Source organism: Lissotriton helveticus, chromosome 8, assembly GCF_964261635.1.
Source record: "Lissotriton helveticus chromosome 8, aLisHel1.1, whole genome shotgun sequence".
Taxonomy (NCBI): domain Eukaryota; kingdom Metazoa; phylum Chordata; class Amphibia; order Caudata; family Salamandridae; genus Lissotriton; species Lissotriton helveticus.
Genome location: NC_136069.1, coordinates 1,157,241,134 through 1,157,261,243, shown reverse-complemented (window position 1 = coordinate 1,157,261,243; position 20,110 = coordinate 1,157,241,134). Strand labels below are relative to the sequence as shown.

Below are 20,110 nucleotides of genomic sequence, written 5' to 3'. Positions count from 1 at the left end.
GCCGCGTCGGGAATTGAACCCTGGTCCCGGACCGACTTCTGCTCCCGGGTCTGCCGCCTCTAACCAGTGAGCCACACCACTCCACTACTAAAAGATGCATCCTCGCATGAACGAAAGAAATCAAAAGAAACTCCCACCCACCCACCACCCCCCCGGGGCTCAAACCAGCATTTTCATACATGTCTTGTGTTCATCCCTCATGATGAAACTGTGGTACATATTGTCACTTACAAAGTCCATGACATGAGCAATAACACGGAGAGGTAGACTGTTCCATACCCTATTCTGCCTTTACCACCTGACAAAACTTGCATCCACAGGCTATACACTCCATTTCTATATTTGTAAGTCCTTTGCCACAAATTCCTGCAACAGTGCATTCCAGTATAGCGAGATGGTTATCTTTCGCCTCCCTTTCTGTTCCTCTCTTTGAAGTTCAGCTCCCTCCGCCCTTCCCCATCGAACCACCTCATTATACCAATCTAATAATAGGGGCGGTCTGGTAGCTTTCCACCTCATGGTTATATTTCTTTTTGCCAAGATCAGTGCAAGGTTCGTAAACTTGCGGGCAGGGCTACCCCTCTTCCCCTTGGGAGCTAGGCCTAGTATGCGACATTCCAATGACCGAATGTTTCTCTTCTGCGCTACACTATTCACCAGTTCCTGCAGTGATGACCAATAATGAATGAGTCTTGGGCAGTCCCACAACATGTGCAGTAAACCGGCATTTGGGGAGTGGCAGCGGGGGCAATCACCTGATACCTCTGGGAACATTTGGCTGAGCTTGTGGGGAGTCAAGTATGCACGATGGACAATCAGCAGCTGTATAAATTTAAACTTTGGGGTCCTAGAGACCTTACTTGGGTGTTTCAACAGCATCCCCCATTCCTTATCCGTGAGTGTGCGCCCAACATCCATGTCCCATCTATTTCGGGTCAACCACTTTGTCAGGTGACTGCCAGCTCCCATCAAGTATTGCATGTTTGTTAGTGCATGTGTCTGCGGCTCTTCCCCTCCCGGGGTCCAAACCGTTTTTATATATAGCGAGAAATGTGTGGATGCAGTATAGCGAGAAATGTGTGGATGCAGCAGAAACAAACTATTTGTTAACTCCCTTCTCCCATACAAATGTATCGTGATTCATCAATGTGCCGTGGGTGGAAAAAGCGCCTATCGTGGATACACCCTTCTCTACCCATGCCTTTATATGTCGAAGAGTCACCCTCCCTGTTGGTAGTGGAAGGCCCATTAGGGTTAGGTTTGGGGCATAGGGTGTTTTTATTTTAGTGTAACGTGTGGCCTTTTTCCAGTATAACAGAGCCGTCCGCAAAAGTGGTGATGCCGTCAACGGAATCTTGCTGCCTGGTAGCAGCAGTGCATGTAGCTCCCCACGTTCCCACGCCTGGGGAGTCATGGATATTTCTCCTAAGTTGCGGCCCACTATCCAGTACACCAACCATTTCAGCTGGTCTTCATAACAATAAGCTCTTAGTCTTGGTAGCATCACCATTTTAGCTATGACTACACACCCAGTTACCTATAACGGTAAGGAAGTCCAGAACCATATTTGCTTTCGGAGCGATGTTATAGAGCGAGTCAAATTGCTATCCAATATATCCTCCACGTCCCGGTATATTTGGCTACCCAGATATTTAAAAGTAACCGTCGCACTTTGAAACGTCCAACAACCGAATCGAATGGGTTCGGTCCTGGCTACGTCATTAAAAAAGAAGACATATGACTTGCTCTCATGGATTGTGAGTCCCAAAAATTTCTGAAACGCCGAAAAAAGCGCAGGAATAGGATCATAGACCTTGTCTAGATTGTTAATTAATGAAATGATATCGTCTGCGTATGCCGAGACCACATGCACCTCCCCATTTATGTGTATCCCCCTGTGGTCCGCCATGGCACGGAGCTTGTGCAATAGAGGTTCCAGCGCTAAAATGAATAATAAGGGCGAGAGCGGGCAGCCCTGTCTATTACCCCTCGCTATTTGGTATTGTTGTGAAATGTGGATCCCCTTGCGAGCCCACGCCGTTGAGTTCGTATATTATCCTGACAAGGTTTCGCCTATATTATATCCCTCTGATGCTTGGTTTTCCAGATAATGCCTATACAGTAAGGAGTTGACTCTATCCCCCTGTTATGGGGTGTCAATGCAGTCGAATTTGCACATATTATTCTTGGGCTCTTTTTATATCTCACAGAAGAACAAATTAATTGTCCCGTTATTGCGTAGATTTAATTTTATTCAATGCCAGCCTGCATTATTTTACATTCAACAGCTGGACGACTCTAGTGTGTCACTCTGTAGTATCATTCCTCTGGGCTTCTTTGAAGAACAGGGGATTTAATTTGTCCCACCCCTTCCGCCTGGGACGACTCCTGGTGGCCGACCACACTGGGAACAGCTCCGACACCCACAGTCAACGCACGAAACCTAGGATTCATCCTCGACTCCTCCCTCTCCATGTCTAAGCAGGTCAACGCCGTCTCCTCCTCCTGCTACAACACCCTCCGCATGCTTCGCAGGATCTACAAGTGGATACCGACCGAAACCAGAAGAACGGTGACCCAAGCCCTCGTCAGCAGCAGGCTGGACTAAGGCAACGCACTCTACGCAGGAATTCCGACCTAACACCTACAATGACTGCAACGTATCCAGAACGCCTCCGCCCGCCTGATCCTCAACATCCCTCGACGCAGCCGCATCACCTCCCACCTAAGAGACCTACACTGGCTCCCCGTCGACAAGAGGATCACCTTCAAGCTCCTCACCCACGCACACAGAGCACTCCACAACACCGGACCAGCCTACCTGAACAACAGACTCAGCTTCTACACCCCCGCCCGCCAGCTCCACTCCGCCAGCCTCCCCCTCGTGCCGTCCCGTGCATCCAACGAACAACCTCAGGCGTAAGATCCTTCTCCTTCCTCGCCGCCAAGACCTGGAACACCCTCCCCGCCCGTCTGCGGCAGACCCAGGACCTGCTCACCTTCAGGAAGCTCCTCAAGACCTGGCTCTTCGAACAGCAGCAGCAACCACTCCCTCAGGTCCTTGAGACCCTCACGAGTAGGTAGTGCGCTTTACAAAAAGATTGATTGATTGATTTGGATTAAGTGCAAGAATATGAATTGATAGTTTTTTTTAATTAAAATCATTTTTATTGAGAAAAGGAACAGAAATACAATACAGTAAGGCTTCAGATGCAGAGATTGAGACAGATGCGTTATTCGATAACAATACAATACAAAACTGAAAGAGAATCAAAATCACAATTGTCTGGATTTTGATCCCCCGTGATGAATTGATAGTTTTAATTGCGTTCTGGAGGATGAATTGCAATACCTATGACTGATTACCTCTGATGGGTGGATCGTGAATTTACCTCAGAACCTTTTAATAATTTAAAATGCATCGGCCTAATGAAACAATTTGATGGACCCATGTGACGATTTCAAATTTTATGCACTGCTACATCTCTGCTTGTAAGGTAAGTATTGTTTTCACAAATATGTAGCCTTTATGAGTAGAGGACAGTTACTTAAGTGTTCTATTTTTACACAGTTTTAGATTGGTTTATAACATTGTTTCGCTATTAAGTACTGTGAGAAGTTGGCCTGGCATATGCTGTCCACTATTCTAGTGGGCACCTTGCACCAGTCCAAACGACCATTATTGATGGTAGGTTTAAAGACAACCTATATAGAAAGCTATCCTAGTGGTAGCTGTGGAGAGCAGCCTTCAGACTAAGTCTTGAAGGACTGTAAAGCAGCTTGTTTCAACAGTCTATAATCCCGTGATTGACCAAATGAAAGGAGAACCACACCAGGTATATATATAAAATATATGTATTTAATCGAAACACATCCCTCTAGTCTCTTTATGAGGCTAGAGGCAAAAGTACACACAGTAAACTTATTTAGCAGAGTAAATTAGCACATAAACGTTTAGCCCTAGAGACGTCACAAACCATATACTAAGAAAGTGGTATAAGTACCATGACAGTCATAGAGACAAGGCCTAGGGCCTGTAGAACCGCTGAGGCAACCAGGAACCACCCAAGATAGGGACGCAGAAGACCCACGGGGGACATGTGTAGTGTCTAAACACAGCCGTGAATCACCATTGACTTCCATGGAGAAAGTGGTGATTAGATTTTTTAAAGGTTAGGGACAATTAGGAGTGGACTAGGAGCAAACCCCTTGCGAACTGGACAGTTCGAGAGTCAAGACCCACGGGAGCACCGAAGTACTCGTGTTACCTCACCCAGGGAAGCCAGGTGCCTTTTCGTGTCGGGTTTCGTCGTCGTTTCCTATGGCGAGCTGCAAAGGAGTGCTGCAGGCGACCAGGTGAAAAGTGTCCGGATGGATCCAAGGGTGGATCAAAGATCTGAAGAACCTGAAAGCAGAGGGGACAGAGTCTGGGTCACTTGCCAGTGACCAGGGAGGCAATGAGAAGATACCCACCGATGTGGGGTGATTTCAGGTGCAGAAGGTGAAGCTTGACTCTTCAGCCACGAGGACCAGGAGGCGTCGATGACAACCAGGAGCTGAATTCGAGCTGTCCCACATCGGATGTCGAGTGCTGCGTTGTCGGTATCCGGATTGGACCCAACAAGCCTTGGCAACTGCAATCCATACCGAATGCAAAGATTGGCTTCAGAGCAGAACAGCAAGGTCTGAGGGACTCACCCTTTGGAGGGGAGTCAGGCCACGTCTGGAGCAACCAGGGAAGCCCAAGAAACAAAAGAGTTACCTTCGTGGGGACCCACCAGTCGACGAACCAGGGATCGCGAAGGGTCCTCGAGCAGAAATGCAAGAAGCGGGCCCACGGAACACTTGTGGAGTGAAAACCCACAATCTTCTGTGCAGATGGTGCTCAGGGCTTGGACTACGAGTAGCCCAATGCACGACTTCGGGAAATCTCGGGAAGTAGGTGCACTAGCAAATGTGCACAGTGTCCAGGAGTTCCGGTTCCACTTCTCTCGTGATGGCTACAGGCCTCAGCTTTGCTGTGATCTTGTGTCGGCCTTGGAGATGTCTGGAAGTCCTTGTCCTGTGTCCCAAATCCTTCGAGCTCCGCGGGTGCCTTGGAAATGCAGACCGGCAAGATGCTTCTTTGGTGCCTGTTTGAACAGGGGAGTCACTCCTTGAACCCAAGGGAGATCCTTCCGTCTTCTAGTCGAAATAGAATGTCGAAGTTCCAGGATATATGTTGCAGAGTTTCGTCCAGGGTAATCTAAAGTCCTAAGGACTGGGTTCCGGCGGATGCCAGATACCCAGTGGCAGTGGGTTCGAGGCTGCTGCGGTCGTGTGTGGGCTCGGCTTGCGAAATTTTATTCTCACTATTTTTTTTAAATTTTATTTTTTACCTCACCTTATTGCTGTCTGCCCCCCTTGCTCTTCCCCGCTCCCCTAGCCCCGGTCCGGCACGGCTGAGTGCCGATTGTTCCGGAGGGCTGACGGGGTAGCGGGCGCCATATTGGGAGAGGCAGTGGTGTCTTCAGGGCAGCGCACCAGTCATCGCGCCACCAGCCCTTCAAAAGCGACGCCCCATGCGAACGCGCAGCGGATGCCAGATACCCAGTGGCAGTGGGTTCGAGGCTGCTGCGGTCGTGTGTGGGCTCGGTTCGCGAAATTTTATTCTCACTATTTTTTAAAAAAATTATTTTTTACCTCACCTTATTGCTGTCTGCCCCCCTTGCTCTTCCCCGCTCCCCTAGCCCCGGTCCGGCACGGCTGAGTGCAGATTGTTCCGGAGGGCTGACGGGGTAGCGGGCGCCATATTGGGCGAGGCAGTGGTGTCTTCAGGGCAGCGCACCAGTCATCGCGCCACCAGCCCTTCAAAAGCGACTCCCCATGCGAACGTGCAGCGGATGCCATATACCCAGTGGCAGTGGGTTCGAGCCTGCTGTGGTCGTGTGTGGGCTCGGCTTGCGAAATTTTATTCTCACTATTTTTTTAAAATTGTATTTTTTACCTCACCTTATTGCTGTCTGCCCCCCTTGCTCTTCCCCGCTCCCCTAGCCCCGGTCCGGCACGGCTGAGTGCCGATTGTTCTGGAGGGCTGACGTGGTAGCGGGCGCCATATTGGGAGAGGCAGTGGTGTCTTCAGGGCAGCGCACCAGTCATCGCGCCACCAGCCCTTCAAAAGCAACGCCCCATGCGAATGCGCAGCGGACACGCGCAGCGGGCGCGCCAAAGGCAAGCCCGTCTGCACCCGTCCGCGGCCGACCGGGGCTAGGGGCCCTCCACCCTGTCCGTTTTCACTCCTACTCCGCTGCACAATTACTTGCGCTTCAGGTCCATTGGCCCCTTCAAACGGCCACTTGCGCACGGATTACCAAACTCGGCCTGGCCCGTCCACCCACCTTCCCTGCCATATTGCCTTCCCCCCCTCCCTCTCCCCAGTCCCCCCTAGGCCCCCTTCCACTCCTCATTCGTCACCCGTGTCATCACATCTATCAGCTTTCTTACTTAATACTAGGTCGGCCGTCAAACATCAGTTAGAACTGTTTGACTTTCTGGATTCCGTCAAGCCGGACCTACTATTCTTGACAGAGACCTGGTTCCGCACCTACTCTCTCCCCAGCGTGTTAGCAGCTCTCCCCCCACCTATGTTGTCCTCAGGGCTGATCGTCCGGAGGGCCGAATAGGAGGTTGGGTTGCTCTGATTGCCTGTGCGGGCCTTCATTTCCAAGTGCTTCCCTCCCCCCCCTTACCAACGGCAGATTGCCTGGTCATACGTTCTTCTTCCTCTCAGGTTCCCCTAATGTGTGTTCTTGTTTATCGTCCCCCCCCCAGCCTTGCCCACGTTTCCTCCCCGCCATTTCGGACCTCCTGGGAACCCTGGCAATTAATAATTCTTCGGTCTTGCTCCTTGGGGATTTTAACTTCTGGCCCAATGATCCAGCCGAAGATGCCGCATCTTGCAATTTTACCGAGCTCCTCCTTAGTTTGAACTTTGTTTCCCGTGTCCACTCTCCCACTCATATTCACGGTCACACCCTAGATCAAATTTGGACCCTCAATACCCCCGTCTCGGCCCCCACTGTCCAGCCTTGTACATGGTCGGACCACTTTTTGATCTCTTTTTTTCTGGATCTTAGTGTTGATACCAATTCTTCATTTTCCAAACACACCTGGGTGAGAAATTGGAGCAGAGTGGACATTCTTGCCCTCTGCTCCTCTTTATCAGCTTCTGACCCGGACCTGGTTGGCTTTGTGTCATCTAGGCAACTGGATGCCTTGAACAGCTGGCTCCTGAGGGCCTGCGATCAAGTAGCCCCTCTGAAGTGCGTTATGGTCAAACGCGCTCATGATGCAATTAAATGGTTCTCTCCCGCCCTCAAGGCAAAAAAACTGGCAGTGTGTCAAGCAGAGAGAGCTTGGAGGCGTGCCTACTGCCCTCTCTCGAAACTACGCTACACCTCCATCCTCAACGAATATAAAAGGGATATCCTTCTCGCCAAGACCGCCTATTTTTCAGGGAGAATCCTCATAGCAGAGAACCAGTCTAAAGAAAGATTTGCTTTAGTTGTGAGTTGGCTTCTTCTGATAGGGCCTCCCCCAAAATTCCCCCATCCCAACTTCTGTGCAACTCTCTCAATGACTTCTTTATTGAGAAAGTTGCACTTATCAAGGCAAAGATTCCGTCACCCTCCCCTACCTTCTGTGATCCCCAGCCTCCCTCCACCACGTCCACCCTGACCCATTTACCCCTCCTGACAAGAGAAACCTTTCTCTCCCTATTGACCCGTGTTAAATCTGGATCTCCTGCGGACATCGCCCCGGCGCATGTCCTTCGCAAGATTTTTACTAATTGCTATCTTCCCCCCCCTCACTTTTCTGAATGATTCCCTTGAACAGGGTGCTGTACCGGCCCTTCATAAAGCGGCTATCATTATCCCCATTTAAAAGAAACCTGGGGCTGACCCCGTTTCCCCCTCTAACTACCGTCCCATCTCCCTTCTCCCTTTTCTGGCCAAAGCCCTTGAGGCTTATGTCACCCAGGTTCTTGGCGCCTTTGTGGAGGAGAGTGGGGGTTTGCCTCCCGCCAGGCTGGCTTTCGACCCCGGCACTCCACCGAGAAGGTTGTCATCTCCGTGATGAACGAGGTTAGAGAGGGATTAGATACCAACACTCCCCAGGCCCTCGTTCTTTTAGATCTTTCCGCCGCCTTTGACACGGTTGATCATTCCATCCTTCTCACCCGTGTCAAGGCGGCGGGCATCGGGGGCCCAGCTCTGACCTGGATCAGCTCCTTTTTAAGAGATCGTACCCAGGCCGTTCATCTCGCTGAATTTTCTGCCCCCCCTCACCCGATTCAGTGTGGTGTCCCTCAGGGTTCTTCTCTTTCTCCTTTATTATTTAATCTGTATATCTTTCCTCTCATTTTTGCACTTCAGCAAATGGAGGTCACCGTGTATAACTATGCCGATGACCTCTAACTTATTTTCATCTTTCACACTCCCCAGTCAGTATCCTCAACTTCCAATCCGTCATGCTGTTCATCAGTGATTGGATGAACTGCAACCATCTTAAATTAAATCCGGACAAGACTGAACTTGTCGTCACTAGTAGCACCCCCCAGCCCTTGGTCCCCCAACTTTTGGCCTTCCTCCCTGGGCACTCCCCCCACGCCCTCCTTTTCAGTCAAAACACTAGGGATCTCACTTAATAAACACCTCACCCCCCATTCCCAGATCAGCTCAGTCGTCTCTTCCTGTTTTTTTGCCCTCCGCACTATACGGAAAATCTCCTGGTTCTTCTCTCTTCCTGCCCTAAAACTGATTCTGATGGCAATGGTCCTTTCCCGGCTGGACTACGGGAACATTGTGTACAATGGCGCCCCTGCATATGCCTTTCGCCGCCTCCAGTTAGTCCAAAATCAGGCCGCCCGCCTGATTTTTGGGCTGCCCAGATTTCATCACATTACTCCCCTACTTAAATCCCTACATTGGTTGCCTATTAAAGAACGGGCTCTCTTTAAGCTGGGATGCATCACCTTTCAGGCCATGGCGGGGACTGCACCAGCTTTTATCTCATCCGCCATCAGCTTTTATTGTCCCATCAGAGAACTTCGCTCTTCTACCAAATTCTTTCTTTCTGTTCCCCGGTTCAAAAAAAGTAAATCAGGGGGTTTGAAATTCACTGTCCTTGCCCCCACCTTCTGGAATTCCCTCCCCTTCTACATTAGATCGATTCCTTCTTATCTTGAATTTCGTAGGGCTCTCAAGACCTTTTTATTTTCACACGCCTTCCCACCTTAGTAACTTCGCCGCTCTAGCCCTGGGTCAAGCATCCTTCAGCGCCATGAAACCGCCTGGGATACATGCGCTATATAAATTCCTGTAAATTCAAATTCCTATACTTATACTAAGTTTAGGGGCTGTACTTACTCTTGGGTCCAGCCTATGGGAGGACCTGGGGAGGGGGTGGTTCCACCCCTTCGTCCAGTTTTGCGCCAGAGCAGGGTCTGAGTGCCCCTGCAACCGGTTTGAATTGGGGTATGCACAGGGACACCAAGTGTGTCCCCAGCACTGTCTGAAAAGCATTAGCTGAATGCACCTGCCCAGCCCCAATACACTAAAGCCTGTCTGGGGAGGTGGTTACACCTCCCTGTGACAGGAAACCTATTGTCCAGGCCTCCACTGCCGGAGTTTCGTCCAGCAGCAGGAGGTCAGACTCGTGTCTGTGGCAGCAGCATCCATTTTGTGATGCTGGGGCTCTTTTAAACTATTACCGGTCAGGTAAGTGTGTACATGTCATTTCCCTCTAGAAGGGTGGAATTCTACCCCCGCCGTCAGGATTGGCGGGAGGGGGGTAGGATTCCAAAGTGTTTGACACCAAACACGACATGTTTTGATGCGGCCATTCCAAAGTTAGCATTTACCGCAAGGTTATAATGCACTTATGAGTATATGGTATGGCTGTATCTCAGAACAGCTACAGAGAAGTGATTCCAAAAGCTGTAGAGGGGCTCAGTTCATGCTTGGGCACCCTCTCACACAAAACCAAGCACTCTTCCTTCAGGATTGTTAAGGCCTGCCATAGGAGTGACGTATACGTTTATATGTGTCTGTTATTAAAGGTAGATATAAGTAGCCTATATCTTAGTAAGGGGTACAAGCACCACCTTACCCAGGCTGCAGTAGCAGACCTGTGGTGCCATTTTGGAAAGCTTCCCAGGGGTAGCATAATACATGCTTTAGCCCCTGGTAGGCCTCTGGGGTACCTATGCCCTTGGTACCTAGGGTACCATATACTAGAGACTCACAAGGGTAACCCAGTAACCAATCTGGAGTGTACCTAAAGTACATGCCATCAATTTAAAGAGGAAGCAGCTAGGCTGGGGTCTTGGTTAGCCGGGCCCCAGACAGACTAAAATCAACAAATCAGTGAAACACCAGCAAAAAGTGGGGGTAACCATAGTAAGCAGATCCTACTCTCCTACAAGTACGCTGCGATATGTATTTATATACTTTTTGTGCTGCAAAAACTTTTTCTTTTACTTTTACTTTGAATGACTTCATATGGAATGGAGAGTAAGCTGGAAGGTGGAGGATCTCCAGGGTGATAAAGCTCTGCTGGAGATGTCACAAAAATTCCAATAAAGTTAAAGAAGAAGAAAAGTGTGGTGTTGATCTTTACAGGAAGAGCACTGGTTTTCCAAAACCCCATCAATAGTGACAGGCCCAGCTGCACAAGACTGCAACGAGGGAGGGTTGCCTCTGAGAGGAGCCGCGTTAAAGTCATGTACTGCCAGTGCTGCCATAAGGTCCAAGACACCTTTGTGGTGAAAGATATCAGTGATCATTCTCTCCAAATTTCCCAGTGAGAGAACTGTTTGTATCCACAGCTGGGTGAAGGAACTACTGTTGGGATGATTATAAGAATTTTTGTCAGTTGCCCAAGGATGCCAGCCCTTTCAGTTTCTGCCACTCCTTGCATTTTCTACTTTATCCAATCTGCAGTGGCAGAAATCTTAAATGTAAAAGCATAACCACTTCAAAGAAAAAAATATTCAAATTCTATATTGGATTATTACACAAGATTAAGATTGCGTGATAAAGATTTTGCCCGGGTCTGCCTCCAAGTCATGCAGTACATGGAGAACAGGCTTGACAACTCTGCTGCCTGGAGTAAAATACCAGATACAATCAAATGTGTTCTAAACTTAACCCATTTCAGTCAACCATCAAAGAAAAACCAAAGGGGATGATGGACGGAGCATTGACAATACAAACACTCACCCCCAGTCAACTGATCTGGGTTTAATCCATCACCGCTCTTTAGCTCACTCCGCCACCCCAGTTCAGACATGGCCATATGCAAATCAGTCTGACCCTGTGCCTCATGGGAACAGTCCAGCCCGAACTGCCAAGCCATGTCTTCCCTGGACAGGAATCAAGCTTCCCAGGACCGGTTTCTGGCATTACAGCCGTCTTCAGCCGGGCTTGCTTGAATGCAGTGGCAAAGTGAGAAAGGGACTCACGTCTGAGCATACCCTGCCAACCATCAAAAACAGTTTTCTTTCTAAATTCGCCCATCTCGTATATCTACAGGGAAAGTGTTTGGAGTCGCTGTGGTTTTAGAACTATTAATTTAGAACAATTAATTCCTAGAATTAATTGATTTCTTTCACGTAGTAACTCTATTCAAAATATATATATAGTTTTTTGCCTTTTTTTCTGTTGGTACTCACCAGGATTTCTGTATTCCCCCCTCTCATTGTTTTTCAATATTTCTTCTGTACTTTAGAATGTATGTGTTGCACAGTCTTCTTTAAATCCTGCAGCTGGTATGTAGCTGCCCACTTTTCATTCGGGTACGCAATATTGGCCCTTTAGAGTTGTTGACTCTGTGTGTTCATACATATAGTTTCAAACAGAAAAAAATAATGCTTGGTCGTGACTAAAACTGGGGATATAACTATTGCTTTGTAAAAGTATTTGATGCTTGCTTCAGGTATATTCAAATCTTTTATATGGTTAAATAATTTTTCTCCCATTTTAGGACATTTTACCATGTGTACCTTTTGCTACTGAGAAGAGCATCAAATCTTTGTATCTAGGCAGAATGTTCAGTGGAACTCCTGTGATTTGGCGACGGTTTAAGCGAAAACAGCCCACAAGGTGAGAATAAATGTAAAAATGAAATGTAATCTGTGCATGCATGCCAAGCAGGAAAGTTCAAGTGAGACGATCTCTGGAAAATGTTAATTGTCCAGCTCGAATTAGCCAAAGGATGATTATAATCAAAATGTGGCCTTTCAATGAAGCCAAGGATTAAAAAAATCAGCAAACTTTCTCTCTCATCCTATAGCCTTTTGGGGGCTTTCACTGCCTGTCCATTTTAAACAAATTCTTCTTGTTGTAAGGGTCTATGTTTGATCTATTTTTTCTAACACTGGTATAGAAGTATTAGAATTGTGCCAAGGTGGTTGAAACTTAAAACGTGTCTGCTCATGGGTTGATTGCTCACAGCAGCCATGATCTTTATATTTAGCTTGTACGGGTCACTCAGTCCCCCTGAGGGCTTCTCCTTACGTTAATGAATTTACATTTATGACTTTGATGTGCTCCCCCACCCTCACGGTCTCTGTCATTCCTTACAGCAATCTCACGTTTAAGAGTTCAGCCACCTCTTGTCCTAGATCCTTGGATGTGAATGCTTATCCAGCATTCAAGACACTCGTTTCCTAATGCATTGAGTTTGAGTTGAGCCATTTATGTCCTGAACACTCATTGGTTAAAAGAGCATAATTTATCAACTGTAATATTGGTGCACTTGTTTTTAATGAATTCACCCTCAGAAACCAACCTGTGCATCTTCTAAGACATTAAGAAATGAGTATTTTTGACCTCTAAACATGTTTGTTGGTACTGTCTGTTCTACATTCCCCACTGTATTCTAGAGTTTAAAAGAAGACTTGATTATGATTTGATCAGAACTCTGCCTCCAAGCCCTTTCTCTTAGTATATTCTGTGGATGAATAATCGAACCCATGTAGATTTTTGATTAATCTGCACAATCAATGGATTTTTCTATTTACTGAAATACGGAGTATGACACTAGAAAGGCAGCAAATCCTTTGTTAAATATGAGAGATTTGCTTCACAATAGCGTTGACTGACCTAAATAGTGTGATTACAGCCTTTAACTGTGTTTAAACCAATGGGAATGTATAATTTCATCAAGAGCTACAGTATCTCATATGCAAGTTGCTCCTAAACTATTAGATGGCCTCCAGAGAACTGTGTTTAGTCTTCTTAAAAGTATGTTCAACACTGTTAAGAACAATACATGGAGAATCGAAAATATAGACTGCTTTCGTGTTTGTTAGTGAGGATGGATAGTTAAGAATCTTGAAAGTATTTTCTAAAGCTTTGGCAAATATTTACAGTACAGTGCAGTTTGATGTGTAAACGGCTTGTCAACATACTATTCAAGAAGGATGGCTGTGGTTTTTGCAGCGGCAGCTGGCACAGGTAAGCATGGTGGGGTGGTGGGGCGGGGCGAGGCAGAGCGGGGCGAGGCAGAGCGAAGCGAGGCAGAAGTCGGAATAGGTATTATTTATTTAATTATACCTACTCTGTCTGTCAACTCCCCCCGCCCCCCATTCCGGCCACGCCCCCACCCCGCCCCACCGTGTTTACCTGTGCCGGCCAGCGCTGGCAGTGAAAGTTCGCTTACTTAGCTGTGCCATATAGGTTTTCTCCTCTGGAGACTCATAGTTTGCCACAAAATCTTTTTTTAGAAGAAGTCATAGCAGCCACGTGGCCATATGTCATGTATGACATTTTCAACCAGGCCTGACTTTTTAGTGAAGAGTGCTTTGAAGTTATAAATCCCAAATTCCATGTTAAACATGAAAATAGTGATCCCAGAGTAGAATATGCATTGCTGATGGCTGGCGAAGACAGCATGCATGATAGAACATTGTCTGCTTGGCTTTTATGTAACTTATTTTGGAGTTTTGTTGCTTTGTTATATTGGTGGTTAATTGTGTTTTTGTAATTCCAAATGTGAGCTGCCTTTTGAAACTAGAAAGCACACATAGATTTCTGAACTTTTTGTAATCATTTGTTTCTTGACACCCATGCGGTCAGACTTGTGGCTGAATTCGACTTTAGAACCTTTGATCCTGAAGGTGTCCTTTTCTTTGCTGGAGGCCATCAAGACAGCACGTGGATAGTCTTGGCTCTGCGCAATGGAAGGCTGGAACTGCAACTGAAGTACAACGGGATCGGCCGGGTCACAAGCAGTGGGCCATTGATTAATCACGGCATGTGGCAAATGGTGAGTGTGGCACGATCTGTAAATTTGCAATACTTTTTTGAAGTGTACATGTTGGGGAAAATAGTTACAGGAGTTGAAGTAGGATAAACAGCATATTTATCCAAATAAGCATGTACAGGATAGTAAGCCCGACCGGGAGCAGCAACCCTGCTGCTCAGCCTACATAGATAAACTGACAGATACACTTGAACATACACAGAGGCAACATTCCATGACATCACAGAGAATGGCTGAGCAGCAAAGTACAGGACACAAAGAAAGGACAGAGTAGAGAAGAAGGCAAGATACCACATCTAGGAGGACAGTTTAAGCAAGATTCGTTCCTGGCTGCTGCCAAATGTCTGACACTTTGGTGACTCCTGTTGGTTAGGGCAGAGGAGCCATTTAAGAGCCGGTCACTTCTATGTCTAATGCTGGTCCTGATGAGAAAACAATTGGTTATCATCTCAATGAGTAAAAACTGTTAAGTATGGTGTTTATAGTTGTGATTTCAGAAAAGGTCCGCTTTTTTCCCTACGATTGCACCTTGAAGGCGACAAGTGTATGTAAATGTATGTCTAAAGGCGCCAACCAGGCTGCACTTCATGGATGTGTTAATGATTAAAGGAAAAGGAGCCTGGCGCACACTCCGGGATGTCTGTGACCTTTTTTTGCTAATATAGCTGCCTTTATTGGGGTTTTCTGGGATTCTCCTGAAATAGATATATTTATTAAATGAACAAATAAATAATTCCACATTTGTAAAGCGTGAACTTATCACCACTAATGGTATCCAGGCACTGGGGGGCCGTCGGGGAGATAAAGTGAGCTATTGCCCAGAGTCACATGATGCTGAGCTGCCGCCGGGGATCGAACCGTGAGCCCCACGTTCCAGAGTCAGCCACTCTGGCCACTGCGCCCCACCTCTCCCACAATTAAATGAAGGTGCCTCAGTGCTAATGGACACATAGAATATTCTTAATGTCCTATGTTAACTTCCACAGAACAAGGCTTTTTTTCCTACCTTTGATATGTCTGTCTAAGAGTTTTTTAAGTGAGTTAGTAACTTATGTTACAGTATGTGTAGTTCATCCATGGTGGTCTTTTCATTCCGTTCACTTCACACCTGGGCTGCTTCTAAAACCCATTCCAATCAAGCACACATATTTTGTTGCTAGCTTTCAAGACAACCTGGGTTGCTTTCTGCAGGCGCACATGGTACAAAATTTACAGTTGCTTCCTTTAAGGGTAGGAGGGTATATCACAATTTCAGCAGTTATTCAGAGTTATTACCAGCAGCAGTAGTAGATGGATTATATGTGGATTGTGTTGCTGTGGACCCCCTTGATTTAGAAAAGCTCCTCTTAGCATGGAATGTGAAATGGCACATTGTGCAGAAACCAACAACTGATATCATGTCCCTTGGTATCAAGTGGAACAGGGATGCTGCATATTCCTGCATTTCCCCGTTTCCTTTGCAGGTTGCCTGTAGGTTTGGGGGAGGAGAGTCAAAGAGTTTGGGGCTGGAGCGGGGCATACATTCTTTACCTCTATGGAATTCTGTGTTATGCAGAAAACTGTGCCTCAGTGTAAATTCACATGTGCATTTCCCTATGTAGTGTTGGTCCCCTTTTAAGATAGCCACACTATTGTCCTTTGTTAAGTTTGGAACCACAAAAGATGTTCTGTTATTTGCCGAGTGTTTGAACTTTTTAGACTGCACAGAAAATAGCAGTGAGGCCTTTCTGTGTGTACAATAATATACAACACATTTGTAGATGTGCGGGTGAATTAATGATGTAGTTCGAAGTCCTTATTCCTTGGAGTTACATTGATGTGCTGCAAAGAAATATGCCCAGCAGAGTACTTTGTGTTCTGGCTTAATTTTCAATCACTTCCTTTAAATTGTTTGATTGTGTGCAGTAACTCAGTTTCCTTTCTGGCAAGTGTTGTCTCATCTTTTCATTTTGCTGGTGAATCATTTAGAAGTCCTAAGTAGTCTTGCACTTGAGGTTTAACTAGTTATGGTACACGACCATCATAGAGACTATTTTTTTTCCTTTCACTTTTTTTTGTTTCAGGAGTTAATTTATAGACATTTTGTTGACATTGTGAGTCTGGTCATCCACTCTCACTAACTCGCCTCCTATCCAAACCTAGCTCTCAAATCCAAATGACATGTGTTTCACCCATCTTTAGTCCCTTCGGCAAAACCTCGGTGTTTCACCCTGGATCAGAACACTGGTTTATCTAAACTAAAACAAACCCAATTCCCCCCTGTATCATCAAGTGCATTTCACCAGAAGAATTCAATGGGCAATCTAAGCATTGGTCCTCTCACGCCATCTTGGGTTTAAGGCCTAGCTCGCAGTTCTGAACAAAAAATTGATACCTCTTCTTAGAGCCACGTTGCATACAGCCTCCCTACAGACATTCACCCAAATTGTCAGTGGAGCAAAGAAGTCTAACCAAATCACCCACACACCAAAATATCTGCATTGGCTCCTTCTAGTGTGCAGAATCCAAATCTAATTAGCATCCTTACCATGCAAAGCTCTTTATTTGGGAAGACTATCATACATCAATGACAGACTTCTTCTCAGAGGAGTAGAAAGAAATCCCAGGAACAGATCACGACTTCTGCTGGGGATCCCAAAAGTAAAGGGAACAAAAACTTAGAGCCAAGCCTTTTCAGGTCAGGATCCTAGTATATCGAACAATGTCCCTGAAGGCTTCAATGTCCTAATATTATAATCAAAAATAATGTGATGCACAAATATTGTGGCAAAAATATTGTGGTACTAAATATAGAGTTCACATACTTACAATATAAACTATAAAAATATTACAAAATATCCTGGTACTAAAGATTGAGATTATATAGTTAAGTATATATATTTAAAGGTATGTAAAAAAATATAGTAACTTGAAAGAATTTTTACATTTTATTGTGTGGATTTAACTTCATACATAAGGCCTAATTACGATGGTAGTCGGACAGGCTTCTGACCGCCATTGCGGCGGGTTGGAAACCGACCGACATGTAGTCGGCAGTTCCACCCGTCCAATTAATTTGCATCCACCGTGTAGGCGGGCGGAAATATCCCCTTTTTTATTGCGGCTTGTGCTGCAGCCTGGACAAAAGCAGCAGCAGAAGCTGCAGTGGAAAAGGGGATGTTTTAGAAACATCCATGCCCTGTGTACCAGGCACCATATGGTGTCTGGCACACAGAGCATGGATGTTTGGGGGGCACCACAAGTGCCCCGGGCCTCATAGCGGAGGCCCAATGGGGATGGATGCCCTGTAGGAGCCCCCAAAGTCCTTTTCCGACCGCCTTTCCATGGCGATCAGACCGCCATGGAAAGGCTGTCAGAAAGGGACATCGTAATCCCTATGGCTGTGCCTGCACAGGCACCACCCCTATTGTACGGAATAAGATCTGACCGACAGCCTGACAGGCTCCTTTAGCCTCTCGGATGTGTCGGTTGGCCCATCCGACTGCAGTCGGACCGCCACTGCTGGCCTGTCAGTGGCTGTCCGACCAACCTCCTAATGAGGCCCATAGTTATTTTATTACTGTTATCTATGTCATTTTGTCTACTTGTATTCAATGGGATGTGCTGTTAACGATATGCGCCACTACCATTTGAAAGATCCTGGGGAGACTGACAACCAGGACAAACAGCTGGGCCATGATGTAGTGTACGAACAGCAAATATACTATTTCGTTCACCAGTGGTTTTTGCAGGTGAACTCCACAGGTGGTGGAAAATCAACGGTATTAGACATTGTTTGCATTTTGACTAAAAATCAACTCCAGGAGTTCAGAAAATGACCAACTGCTTTACAGCCGATGGGAAAATCCATTGGCAGAATTTCTAGCAATGGCTCTGGTGGCTGGCAGAATTTACACCAGGACGTGCCGACATTGCAGATGCACCTCCAATGAGGTGATTTGTCCATTCAACATACCCCATACATATACTATCAGGTCTGACCTTCATTGGAGGGACTATTGTGTGGCCATTCGATACTGTTTTAACAATCTGTTGGAAACTTGCCAAGATTGTGCAATATTTTCGGCTCTTGATTTTGCCACTGCTCATTTGGCCTTTTTATCCTTGCTTATCACTAAAAATGTAGGCATCCGCGACAGAGTTAGCACAGAAAAACCTCCCATCAGTTGGTTCAGCACTAACGCAGAAATGATTCCGCTCTTGGCAAATGTTGCTGTACCTGTTCATTTCTTTGGCGCATTTGCCATTGATGTCTTTCTGTAAAGCAAAGGACTGAAAACAAATAGAAGTGACTTAGGTTAAATGTAGCTGATTCTAAGCAACAGAAAGTGTTTCCTCGGCTGTTACTGGTGACCTCGAGAAAGTGAAATATTATTCTTCAGAAAGGGGAGGTGAATGCTCATTCGGCCTGTGTACATTTAAATCACACCCAAAGGAAGTTGCTTAATATCTGAATTAATATCGTTTAACAGAACATTTGCGAAATTTCTTGAAATTTGGATTTCACCTGTGGGTTGCTCGTTGGCACAGAAAATGTCTGGCAGAGACATTTTCTGCGTGAACCAGTTTCCTGCCAGATTTTATCGTAATTTTTTTACTTTAAGTATACGATTGTTTGAAAAACACGCCTTAAAAGTGTAATTCCTTTTCACAACATATTTTGGCGTTTCGCAGTAAAATAATTTTGAAATTTGTCACACCCCTAAAACTCGCCTGTACATCTTCCGTATAGTTCACTTAGCTACAGAAAGGGATTTCTCAGAGCATCCTATCAAATTAGTTGTCCTAGCTCCTTCACCATGCATTCTGGCTTCTTGCTGGCCTATTCTTAAAACAAGAGTTGCGTAATATAAGCCTTCATGTATTTAGATGTTTGCTTATTCTGCCACCTCGTGGTTAGATCTGGAACATCCCTTTTACAATTTCGAAGTTAGCTTCGAGAAATAGTCTGTAATGGAACCCTTATGACATTAACAAAAGTTCAAGAATCACTTTGTCTACAGTCGTCCAGGTGTTAGAAGTAGATAGCTTTTGTATTTGTGAAGGCCTATGCAAATGTTTTAAACCATCGGTGTTATCTAACGTAACTCCAATATTTCACATCACACCAATTTTTTCAATATTTTGTATAATATGAATTCCGCATGATTTTGACTCATGAAGTCTGGTTCCTCTTGGATATGCCTTTCCGAGAGTAGTGTCGGCAGGAGCGTCGCCCCACTGCTTTTAAGCAGTGTAACCGAAAAAAATAAAATAATAATAAGGTTATTATCATTTTATTTCTTCCTGCGACTGGGATGGGCGGGGCTTGTCCGGTGAAAAAGCAGGGCAGAGAAGGAGTGGTTTGCCCATTCCTAAGTGCGCATGAAAGTTTGGCCAGCCCTCTCAGGCCGGCCAAACGTCATGCGCACTTTCCCTGTTCTCCACACAGGCTACATTGTAGCCTGCGTGTAGAACATGCCCTGGCCCCCTGTTCGTGGCTGAGCGTTGAACCACGGCGCAATGCAGCGTTGTGGTTGGCCAGGGGATCCTGGGTCCTTCCTTGTTCCTGAGTCCTGGCGGAGGAGAGACTGGGCAGCGATAAGGTACTTTATTTTATTTTTTTAATACCCCCCCACCTCACCACCCCCAATTTGTGCTGGCCGCCACTGTCCGAGAGTTGTGCTCTTCTCGATCTAGCCTCCTGCCTCATGTGACTTTTTAGCGTGATAAGTCATAGTGGAAAAAAGTTCCTTGCCATTTAAAAAACATGTTTATTTGGTAAGAAAAAAATTCGTACACCACTACTTTTTTGGGTTCTTTT

At 46.2% G+C, this 20,110-nt stretch overlaps 1 protein-coding gene across 2 annotated transcripts in view; it reads left to right on the top strand.

Annotated features, from left to right (window-relative positions):
* Nucleotides 1-20,110, top strand: part of GAS6 (growth arrest specific 6) — a 347,916-nt gene that overhangs the window by 244,719 nt on the left and 83,087 nt on the right. For both annotated transcript variants that reach the window (XM_078658080.1, XM_078658079.1), the window contains exons 9-10: nucleotides 12,025-12,143; nucleotides 14,121-14,310. In XM_078658080.1, coding sequence (XP_078514206.1) covers nucleotides 12,025-12,143; nucleotides 14,121-14,310 — 309 coding nt within the window. The remainder of the gene's footprint in view (nucleotides 1-12,024; nucleotides 12,144-14,120; nucleotides 14,311-20,110) is intronic.